The 11,009-nt window shown below is 52.7% G+C and overlaps 5 protein-coding genes across 5 annotated transcripts; 3 read left to right on the top strand and 2 right to left on the bottom strand.

Moving 5' to 3' along the window:
* Positions 1–885: 885 nt before the first annotated feature.
* On the top strand, positions 886–1,697 carry CCM_04574 (uncharacterized protein; the record flags this gene model as incomplete). The annotated part of the gene is made up of 3 exons (XM_006669722.1): positions 886–996; positions 1,067–1,483; positions 1,542–1,697. 3 exons carry the CDS (start codon positions 886–888, stop codon positions 1,695–1,697), a joined length of 684 nt encoding a protein of 227 aa, XP_006669785.1.
* A 620-nt stretch (positions 1,698–2,317) lies between these two features.
* Positions 2,318–4,824, bottom strand: CCM_04573 (Pumilio-family RNA binding repeat protein; the record flags this gene model as incomplete). Its single annotated transcript, XM_006669721.1, has 6 exons — positions 2,318–2,842; positions 2,899–3,369; positions 3,451–3,525; positions 3,574–4,494; positions 4,560–4,640; positions 4,699–4,824. 6 exons carry the CDS (start codon positions 4,822–4,824, stop codon positions 2,318–2,320), a joined length of 2,199 nt encoding a protein of 732 aa, XP_006669784.1.
* A 796-nt stretch (positions 4,825–5,620) lies between these two features.
* Positions 5,621–6,103, bottom strand: CCM_04572 (mitochondrial 37S ribosomal protein S27, putative; the record flags this gene model as incomplete). The annotated part of the gene is made up of 2 exons (XM_006669720.1): positions 5,621–6,013; positions 6,065–6,103. 2 exons carry the CDS (start codon positions 6,101–6,103, stop codon positions 5,621–5,623), a joined length of 432 nt encoding a protein of 143 aa, XP_006669783.1.
* A 260-nt stretch (positions 6,104–6,363) lies between these two features.
* Positions 6,364–7,641, top strand: CCM_04571 (nucleolar RNAse III, putative; the record flags this gene model as incomplete). The annotated part of the gene is made up of 1 exon (XM_006669719.1): positions 6,364–7,641. One exon carries the CDS (start codon positions 6,364–6,366, stop codon positions 7,639–7,641), a length of 1,278 nt encoding a protein of 425 aa, XP_006669782.1.
* A 935-nt stretch (positions 7,642–8,576) lies between these two features.
* Positions 8,577–10,171, top strand: CCM_04570 (Acyl CoA binding protein, putative; the record flags this gene model as incomplete). The annotated part of the gene is made up of 7 exons (XM_006669718.1): positions 8,577–8,592; positions 8,668–8,965; positions 9,038–9,580; positions 9,642–9,684; positions 9,731–9,871; positions 9,966–10,027; positions 10,093–10,171. The coding sequence occupies 7 exons, from the start codon at positions 8,577–8,579 to the stop codon at positions 10,169–10,171; spliced, it is 1,182 nt and encodes a 393-aa protein (XP_006669781.1).
* Positions 10,172–11,009: the final 838 nt, after the last annotated feature.

Genomic DNA, 11,009 nt, shown 5'->3' with positions numbered 1-11,009 from the left:
AAAAGAATAAATATTCTAATTATTAATATAATATAAGCTATTTATATCTACCTAGACCTATATTTAGTATAGGATAATATCTATCTATTAGGGTGTGACCTTAACTAGTCTAGCCTAATTAGGTAATGATAAGTAGGCCTTGGCTATGTGGTTGTCAGGGGGTTGCGTGCGGTCACCCCGTGTTCGACGTTAGGGGTGCCGGCGCCGTGGTTAGTGGGAACGTGAGCAAGGAGGTCCAGCGCTTGGCAAGGCAGTTTACTACAGAGGGGATCCTTGATGAAGTTCTTAAAATAAACAGAAGGCATGTTTCAAAGGTTGTGAAGTTTGGGTCTCGCTTGATAAAGATGTCCATTACCTTGTGTCACTCAGCTTCGCAACATGACATTATCCGGATGGTCTTGTGCCCAGCCGAGGTTCTACCACACGTTGGAAATACAGGTAGGTACAGTGTACCTTAGTACAAATTACCTACCTGTAGTACCTTAATACTCGCCTGCAAGCCCGGGAAGCCACTGAAACGAACCTACAGTGGGCCGCAATGCATTATGAGTAAATCATCACACAATCGCCGTTCGGAATTATCAACGGAGTAATATAGTTACCTGACTGCTACCCAAAAGGCAGCCATCTCCGCAGGCTCGACGCACACCTCAAGCCATCAGTAACTTCACCAGCCCGTCGTCTCTCATCATAACTAGCTCCGAATCCTTAGTCTTCACATGCCCGTTTTCAACTGTAACACATTGGAACTTGAATTGACGAATTTATACCATTTCCTCGGCGGCAAAAATTCCATTTCCAGTACTCGGCCTGTATTGCTTCCCCGCGACCCCCTCCTCCACCCCATCGCCAACAGCACACCTCAATTCTCACACATCACGCGCCATGGCCGCGGAGCAGCTATCAGGCGCCCAGGGCATCCGCTCCCTCACAAACCACGATGCCGTGTTCCACGCATTTGACTCTTACCCTTGGACCAAGGACAAGGCCTTTTTGGTAAAGCGTCTTTCCAGCCCCCCAGGTCAAGCGCTCCTCGGTTACAAACTGACCTCCCATCCGCGCCCAGTCTGGCCTTCACGCCATCCTCGGTGATCCCAACTCACCGAACCAGCAGGGCTCACCCGCGGACATGGCCGTCCACGCCCGCATCTTCTACTACTCCCAGCGCGTCGGCGTCAGCATAGACTTTGCCGCCTATCAGGCCTGGCTTGCCGCCCAACCGGATCACACCGCGCCCAATATCCTCCCGCCAGAGTATCTTGCCAGCAGTAGCACTAACGGCGCGGCGGCGGCAGCGCCGGTACTCGACTGGCAAAAGGCTGCCCCCAAAGCTGATCTCTACGTCGATCGCGCCGCCGCTGCTGCCGCCGCCGGAGACCAGCCCGCGTACCCAATGGCTTTTGCCGAGATGATCAAGCTGTTGCAAGAGGGCAAGGAGGTGCCCGGTATTCGGCAGATCCCAAACACCATCATCAGAGATCCGGTATGGCCGCAGTGTCGCGCTCAAGAGGCTCGTCGGATGAAATGCTAACTTCCCAAAGGCTGTCAAACCTGTCGGAGCTCGCACAGCGCCTCGCAAGCCCTGGGAAAAGGATATCCCTTCCCCTTCTGACGATGCGTATAGGTTAGCTGCTCTCGATACCGAATTTCCACCAGTTGATACGCTTTCTGAGCAACCTGAACCAGAGGCCGTTTAACATTCATCATCTTCAGCCTCATCGGTCTGTTCTTCTCGACGTCGTTGCCTGTACATGAACCCATCATGACTTGCATCTGTCTTCGCACTCAAACAACAGCCTGTTATATATAATAGTCATACAAAGGTGCATTTGCTAAGATACGCTAAACGAAACCGTCACCTCCTCCTTCTTCTCATATCTATTGATAATAAAAGGGCCACTATTTCTATCAACTTCTGCATATTCCGCATCCGACAGACTAGCAATAGCTGCTTCACCTCAATAGACACTACCTAAGACCACCACCAAATAACTGCTGCACCTGCCAGGTATGCAGTGAGCTGTCTCCCCACCATATTGCAAAATTCATAACCATAAAGTGTCCAATGCACCCAGCCAAGCTGTAGCTTACTGAGCATAGGATGACGTTTGATCTGTAATCTAACTTCGTGGGAAAATATTGTTAAGAAGAAATTGACAAAATTTTATCCTTCGGGCATTTCGACATCAAAGCTTTTCCGTACCCGAGATGAGGGTGTCCTTGATCCGCCCGCTGGGTCAACAATATCATGACAATTTGCCAGTTGCATTAGACACGGCATAGCTAGCCTCGACACCCATTAAATAAGCGGCTCTCATTATCTGTAGTTGGCGCCGTATCTCGGGCCGGGCAACCGTCCTGGAATGCTTGGTCCGCCCCCATGGCCTGGCCGCGTCGTCACTGCATGGTTGGTGCAAAGCATTCCAACTCGGGAGCCAAACTTGGAGCCTCGAAGAGACACCATGTGCTTTCGAATGTGCGCCGCCACCATCTCCCTGTGCTGCGGAGTGGCGTTATTCAGAATCCACTGGATCAAGTAGTTGCCGTACTGGTCGCTAGCAATGTCAATCAAAGGAATTCGAGTCCGGTCCCGGCGCCCTTCACACACACGATCCAGGTAGCGACCGAGGAAATCCGTGCCACCGATTTTAAGGCACTTTTCCACAACTTTTGATGCGAATTGGTCGGTTGAATATTCGGATGCATAACGGATTACATGATCGATCGCTCGGCTTCGGTCTGGAGGGCCGCCATGCTCGCATACGTGCTGAATGCACCAGTTTCCGAACTGACCATGGGCAACGATGTCGATGTTTGCCAACACCTCCTCAATACATGGGCGCTAATTTTTCTATTAGTGACAGCACTATTGTATTGTGGTGGACATCTCTGACTGACCTTGTCATCTTCGAGGCAGTTTTCGAATATATTCTGGACTACCAAGCTTCCGGTCTCGCCCAATGCAACCTCATGCCACATGCCACGGAGAGCCTCGTTGACGTAGGTCATGATTTGGGGAGGAGATTCAGTCCACCGTAGCTCAAACAGCTTCTGCCACACATGACAGGCATATCGATGAATGACAGTTTCGGGAATTCTGCGAAGCAGCTCATGGACCATGATTGCTTTGTAGTTCTCAGGAACCGAATCGAAAGCCTTCTGCACCACATGGCAGCCAAAGGGGTCCATGGAGAGGCTGAGAGTTTTGCCGCGTATGGCTTCGGCAATTTTAATGACCTGCTCTGGAGTGCCATGCTCAAAACAACGCTGAACTAGAAAATTTCCAAATCGGTTAACCATAAGCGGGTATGCCTGAGCGACGATGGCTTCGACAATTTCGTATTTCTGCTCAGGTGTGCCCACTTTGAGCTTTTGCTGTAAGAAAATGGAAGCTTGCTGATCGTTATTGCAGACAATCTTGTCAACGATGTACTTCTAGTTGCAGTTGACATTCCGATCGAGTAGTCGACGATAGTTGAGTGGCTCCGTGGGCGGCAGATACGTAGGTCCTTCCGAAAGAGCCATCTGAAGCATGTTAGTGATGCATTTGGGAGATTTTGGCGATCTGCATACCTCGTTCTTCCATGCAGCCTTTGAAGTAAACTCGGAGGCATGGGGAGACAGTGCTGTGCCAGCTGCCTGCTGGTATTGAGGATACATCGACATGCCAGAACTGGCCTGCGGGTGGCTCATATTTATAGCAGGGCCATTCATGGCAGAGCCCATCGCGTCAAAATAGCTTCCACTGGGACCGTGAGATGATACAAATCCAGATGGCACTCCCCGGCTGTCGTAACGAGTTGCACGTCGATGATGTCCAGGGCGGCTCATCATATCGGTTTCCTGAGTCATACGGTCTCGGAAGCTATCGGTGACGGGAAACGGAATACCAGGGTCGGGGAAAGGCTGCGTTGCACGTCCTCCTAGCCAATTTGCAGGTGAGGGGTCCGCAGCGTTCGATTGTTGGGTATTGCTGCCAAAATAACCTTTCGGTTGGCCCCAAATTCCTCTTGCCCGGCTGAAGGCAGATGCAGACATGGTGTCGCTTGTGTCCGAGTGCGAGTCTTCGGTGAGGGGCCAAGGGCTGTCACGGGAAGCTGGAGCCGATCGTCTGCCAGCAGCTGAGCCCGACGTGGTTGAATCGGGTTCGCTGGTTCGTGAGTGCGCAAGTTCCTGGTCAAGCTTAGAGATATGATTTTGGGCTTGTGCAAGCTGCAGCTTGAGACGAAGCACTTCATTCACATCGAGCCGTGCCTCGTCCACAGTTGCACTGGCCGGGCGAGTTGTGGGGGCGGTTGTGTGAAAGGCATCCGTCGCAGGGGTCATTGGCAGTGAATTACTGGAAGATTCGTGCTCGGCAAAGGATGAACAAAGTACCTCGGCGGCCTTGGGCTGAGCAGATTGATGGTTCAGCGTGGCTTGCTGTTCGGAAAGCCTGGCTAGTAGTTTGTCCATAGGGTACGATTCCTTGACACCACCGTCTTCCGCTGTCATCTAGTCATGCCTTCGTTAGCACTTTGTGTTTTGTCCGGAAAACTCGTCAGTGTTTCAATACTCACTCTTGCTCCAAGGTTGTTGGCAAGTTTAGAAGTCGAGAGAGCCTTGACTATTTTCGGGGCAGCCAGGTAACGAGAGCCATCCTAAAGGACGTGTTAGCATGGCAGGAGAAGTGACAGACAGTGGATTTTGCCATCTTACAGCTGCCAACTTGTTTCCAGACAGCGGAGAATTGCTTGATGTTCCAACTGCTTCATGAGGCGACGGGCCAAGAGAAGATGGAAGAGACCGCTGGGGTGTCGAACCGCTGGAGACAGGTGCAGACATGAGAAGCCACCAAGGGGACGTAAACACAAAATCCAACCCGGGAGAAATTCACAACAAGTCTTTCGAGTATCGTTGAGCAAAAATGATGATGGACACGCAGCCGAGAAAAGAACACAAAATGCAAAACGAGACGGTTGCATGCATGGGTGTACCGGGAGGTAACAAGAGAAGAAAGGCTTGAAGGCACAAGGAGGAAGAAAATGCAAAACGGACCTAGAAATCCGCCAGGGGCAATGGTTGCCAGTTAATACCTGAGGTAGGTAGGCGGCTCGAAAGAACAGCCGGCCTCGGCCGTGGCAGGTGCCGTCAGCTAGAGCAAGCGAGGTGCATTCGCTAATGCAGCCGCTGCTATACAAACACTGCAACCTAATTCACCTGACACTCAGTCAGGGAAGCGGGCAAAACCTCTTGGTCGTCGATGACTATAATTCAAGCCTTGATTACCGCCGGTGCCTAATCAAAGCACAAGTAACCCACCAGCGCGTTTGCAAAGTCGACTGCACAACACAATGACGGTTTCCACTCCACACAAAATCAACCGCTAATATAGGGTATAATAGGAATGGTTTATTTCTTCCGCGTTTCCCAAACCTCTCATCTCTAGCCAATTCAAGTGTATGAAGCCTTGGTCGATAGTATTTGTACAGTAATTATTACATCACTCCAAGCAGGTGTCACTGCTTGGGCGCGAGCGGCGTGGCTCGGCTTTGGCTGCTATGCCATACTTTGGTTATCTCACATATATTCGGTGGTATGTCCGTTATGTCCGCTGGTAATCGTAATCGGTCGGCGCACTTTATTTCTTCTTGCCTTTGACTGGCACTATGATCTGGTCAGTAAAGGAAACAGGAGTCTCGTCCACCGAGATACTTACTAGCAGCAGGCGGTGCCGACTTCTTCTTCGGATTACTCTTCCCACGCGCCTTGAGTCTAGCCGTAAGGCATTAGTATGTGTGTATAGCCTCGAGATCGTGGACACCCACTCTTCGATGTACTCGAACCGGGCCTCCTCGTCAGGATCCCACGTATCCAGCTCGGGACCAAATTCAGCCTTGACATCCTTGATTGTGACAATCTTCCGAGGGTAGTAGGCGGCCGTCGCGGGGCCTCGTAGACGTTGGCGCAGGACTTTGTTGCCCAGTCGCGTTCCTTCAGGGTTAAATGTCGTCGCAAAGACTTTGCATTGCGCCTGGAACAATTAGTCGATATGCGACTTAGAGGCGTGATGGAAGACCCATACCTTCATAAGGTCTACTACCCGTGCGCGTGGGATACTCATTATGGTATGTGTGTTGCAGAAATGTCGTTGCTGGAGGGGACAGAATGATGCCATGAAGTCTGTCGGGTCGCAAAAGACGTGCAGCTTTCCTCTGTTGTGGATCCTGATTGGTTAGCGGCCAGACCACGATCCATTTTAAGCTTCTTAGCTTGGACAGTGTATATGCCTTGCTCTTTCAACCATGCTCCCTTCAAAAAACCTGCCCGGGTTTTCAAAGATTAAGGCCATCGCTGAATTTGTCCGAAAAAGCCTCTCCAGACATGTCAAAACGCCCTTTATCATCTCACGGCGTTAGCCACAGTGATCTGTCGAACCAAGCAGCCAAAAGACAGCAAACGCGGGATCCAAGAGCTGCTCAGCTCTCGGATGCAGAATTCACGGCACTGAAGAGATTGGCTGATAATGCTGATGACATTATTTATTCTCTACAGCAGTTGAAACAGTGCCGCAACAGCATCAATGAAAGGCACGGTCAAGACGCGGCACTGTTGGCCGCGAGACAAAATTTTGCTGGGCTTAGCCATAGCATCGCGCCAGCGCTGCAGCTGATTTCACAGACACAAAATCCCCATCTGAAGGCTGCCGATATCTCAATTCCACCACCTCCTCATGTAAAGATTCCTTCTATGGATTGTGTTACACCTTGGCGCTCGAGTGAAATATCGCAACAGCTGCCACCACTACCAGCAGTGAAAGACAAAGCGCTTGAAAAGCTAGCCTTTACACACCCCGGATTCGTTCCCGGCAGCAGCCCCGACAAGCAATACGAAAGGCTGGAATGGCTAGGAGACGCATATTTGGAACTTATCGCAACTGCTCTCATCGACAAGACATTCTTGCAGCTTCCCTCTGGCCGTTGCTCCCAGATCCGAGAGAGGCTCGTTCGAAACACGACCCTGGCAGGCTATTTCCGAGAATATGGCTTGGAATCACGGGCCAGACTACCAACAGATGTACTCCATCAAAGGAAGCCTGGGAGAGGCAGCTCCAAGGACAAAGATTTGTTGAAAACACAGAGCGACATGTTTGAGGCTTATGTCGCAGCAGTCATCATCTCCGATCCAGACCATGGTATCCGGACCTCGATCGAGTGGTTGAAAGCGCTCTGGGGCCGGTCCGTCATTGAAGACGTGCAGAGGGCAGAGCAGGGCGAGGCGCCGGCGACAAGGACGGAAATCACGCCTCGGAAAAAGACTCCAAAGGAGGAGTTGAGCTCCAAGATTACAGTCAAAGGAATCACTATTCGGTACGAGAAAATGGAGTCGAATAAGAGAGATAGGCACCTTGGCCAAGAGCTATTTACTGTTGCGGCCTACCTGGATGGCTGGGGGGAGACGGGCAAGCTTTTGGCCGTGGGGTCTGCCCTGAGCATCAGGGAGGCTGGCCAAAAAGCAGCTGCCGAGGTTCTGCAAAACAGAAAGCTGCTGAAGGTGTACGAAGACAAAAAGAAAACTTTTGTGGAAGCAAAAGGCGGTGCGGTCGAGCATGGGCCTGGTCAATTGCAGGATGTAATATGTGCGAATACCCTTTGGGAGTAGCAAATTTACCGATTTGCTTGTCGCCTTTCCCATTGGAGACTATTACAATGTTCATTTATACTTTGTGAGCTACGCTTCAGCCATACAGTTGGAATAGCATATAAGTACATCAATTCAGTGCTTAGGACTAGGCGTTAGTACGAGCCGACCACTGTTTACGGCGTCGAGTTTCACGTGTTTAAAAAAAAAGATGGTGAGAGCGCTGGTCGGCCGTAGTGTTGCCTTTTCAGTGCAATTCTGTGAGCCGATGCGCTAAACCAGGGGCGGAGAATCGCTATTGCGGGCAGCATGTGGCCAACAGAAAGAACTGGCCATGTCCTGCAAATACTTCCGATGAAAAAAAAATAGGTCTAGTGAATCGGTAAAGAAGAAACGAGATAAACAAGGCAAACTTAACTAACAAGCGACATAATTTAGAGGAATTGGTAACATTGTCAGTTTGAGAGCTTGTCGCGTGTGAGGGCTATCGGGGCAGGCCATCGGAGCAACTCAGATTCGCCGAGGCACAACTGACAATCATTGCTCTGGGGGCGGGTGGCAACGCGCTACGACTGGAGCTCTCATGCTGCAGGCCAAGCCAGCATAGGTACAGCACCATTGCATGGGCTTGCTTGCTTTCCCTCACACCAGAGTTTCTGTCTTTCTTCTCCAATCACAATTCCCCAGATTTCGATCCCTTTATCGTCGTACCTCGGCCTTGTTCCTTTGCTTTTATTTTTACCTACATTGCTCTGGCCTGCTACCTACCCTCTCGCCTCGCTCGTCCTTCGTCTCCTTGTGCCGTCTCCTTCAGCGGGGTCCTGACGCCATTGGCACACTTGGTCCGAGGTCCCGGTAAATAGGCTGTCGATGCCAGCACGGCGAGCCCTCGCGACCGCGTTGAATTAATAGCGTCATCATCTCTCGAGAATCGCATTTGACATATTTCTGTAATCATGGCGGACTCTGTAGGTATGTCAACTTGGCCTGGGGCATTTTGCATCTTCGCGACGTGCGCATTTCAACTGGCTAATCAATTAAAATCAGATCGAGTCTTCGTCCATGCCCTCAACACAGTCAAGAAGATCCCCAAAACGGGCGCGTCGCGGCCGCCACCCTCGGAACGACTCCGGCTATATGGGCTCTACAAACAGGCCATGGAAGGCGACGTGGACGGCGTCATGGAGCAGCCCATGGCCGGTGCCGGCCTGACCGCGGAGGAGCTGCAGCGGGAACGCGACAAGTGGGATGCGTGGAACTGCCAAAAGGGAATTAGCCGTACGGAAGCAAAGCGACGCTACATCGAGGCTCTGATCGAGACTATGCATCGATATGCTACGACAGCGTAAGACTTGCCGCCGAAACCTCGAAACGATCCCCCTTTTGAAACGTTGAGACTAACCGAGCTTGGCAACAGAGACGGAAGAGAGCTAGTATCGGAACTCGAGTTTGTCTGGAACCAAATAAAAAACAACAGTCCCAGCGCGAGCGATTCATCGCCACAGGCTGCGTCGGCGCCCCGACGCTTCACGCAGCCCATGAGCGGCAGCGAAGGCCCATTGAAGATACTCAGTCCAATGAGCGAACAGGACGAAGCCGAGCTGCGATCGCATCGGCAAATGGATCTAGAAGACCGCGAGATGGGGCACGACGTGAGCGTCGGCAGCGGCCGGTCGCAGCGCAAGATGGAACGCGCCATCACCAAGCTGTCCGCCGAGGTGGCTGCCCTGCGCGAGCAAATCTCCACCGGCCGGGAGTGGAAGTCGAAGAAGGCGCGCAGCCTCCCGTCATGGCTTGGCTGGCTCGTCTGGTCCGTCATGAAACACCTGCTCATCGACTGCGTCATCCTGTCCCTCATCTTGGTCTGGATGCGGAAGCGAAAGGATCGTCGTCTGGAAGACCTCGTGCGCGCGGCACTCACTCTCGTGCGAGAATACGTGCGAAATATTGTCCCGACGAGGTGAGGGGCCAATGTTGGCCGCTCTTTACACGGTTTGACAGAAATAGCCGCACCCTAGCAGGGCCTTTCCCCGAGTCGATGGACGCGCGCATGCAGCGCCCGGCGTAAGATACTGCGGCTCCAGGACATGGCACGGCAACCTATGGCTAGGTACACAAATTTCAATACATGCAACAAATGCGGTGCTGGATTTTTGCCACCGGCTTCGATGATGGCGTGTCACAACGCCCAGACGCCACCGTGTGCACCTACACCATGAGCTGCATCACTTTATTTAGCGATTATATATTTGTACGAACAAGAGGTCGGTAGAGCGGCACATCTTCATGATCTTGGAGTTTTTATTTGTATTAGATACCATTGGAAGAACACTTTCTGTATATAGGCACCAAACATATACATTGCTTTACTCGTCTCTTCCATCTGGCCTGCCGTGTTGCACTTCCGGTTCCGTCTTGGCTTATCGTTCCAACTACATGCATCTTCCTTTCAGAGCTGATGTCTAATAGCAGCCCTCTTGTCCAGTGGTTTGCATACACGCCCTCACCCCTGGAGCTCTGTAGAACCATGACACTCTGGGTCAAGTTGTAAGCGCCGCCAGTCCATCCGGGAAAAAGCCCACTCGCTGCAAACGCCGCCCATGTTGGGGGCTGCTGCCTTGTCAACCCGGATGCACATGCAGACAAACGGGTTGCCGCACCAGCCTGATCCTTGCTTCAATCTCCTTTCACCATCTTCATCATTCCTTCCCCCGTGTCAAGCGACTGCCGACCTTCTTCATCTTCATCTTTTTCTACAAGTCTTTTTTTTTCGGGTGCCGCTGAGATCGCCATGCCGCCGCCGCCAGGCACGCCAACCTCACCCAAAGGCGTGCCTCGCGCGCCGTTTTCCTTTTTGTATGGCACCGCCGCCGCCGCCGGTTCTAAAGCAGCGTCAGCAAGCAGACAAGATGCCAGAGCTCCTCCTCCCCCTCCTCGTCGCGCCTCTGACGGGGACGTCATCATGAGCAATACCTCTGAGCCGCCCACCACCACTACGCCAGCTACCGCGCCCTTGGAAGCAGCTGCCGCCGCCGGCGAGCCGCCCATTCCGATTCTCCTCACCCTCGCTCCAGCCATCTTCGTGCCCGTTGACAAGATCATACCGAGCGAGGAGTCACTCCAGCGCAGCCTCGCGCTCGCGGAGACGGACCGCGCTGAGCACATGCGTCAGGCCATGTCGCGGTGCGACCGGCACGCGGCCGCCGTGCGCGGCAACCTGCTCGCGCTCTTCCGCCGCGAAAACGCGCGCCTGATGCAAGTCGCCATCGCCGACGAGGCGGCGCAAGAGCCGGTCCCGGGCCTCCGCGACGACCGCGAGGGCAGCGGCAACGGGTGGTCCGCATCCCCCCGNGGACCTGGAGCGCATGCTCGCAAACNTGGCGGCGCCC

Source organism: Cordyceps militaris (assembly GCF_000225605.1).
Source record: "Cordyceps militaris CM01 unplaced genomic scaffold CCM_S00003, whole genome shotgun sequence".
NCBI lineage: Eukaryota > Fungi > Ascomycota > Sordariomycetes > Hypocreales > Cordycipitaceae > Cordyceps > Cordyceps militaris.
Note: the sequence above shows the minus strand (reverse complement) of the source record. Positions and strands in the feature narration are given on the sequence as shown.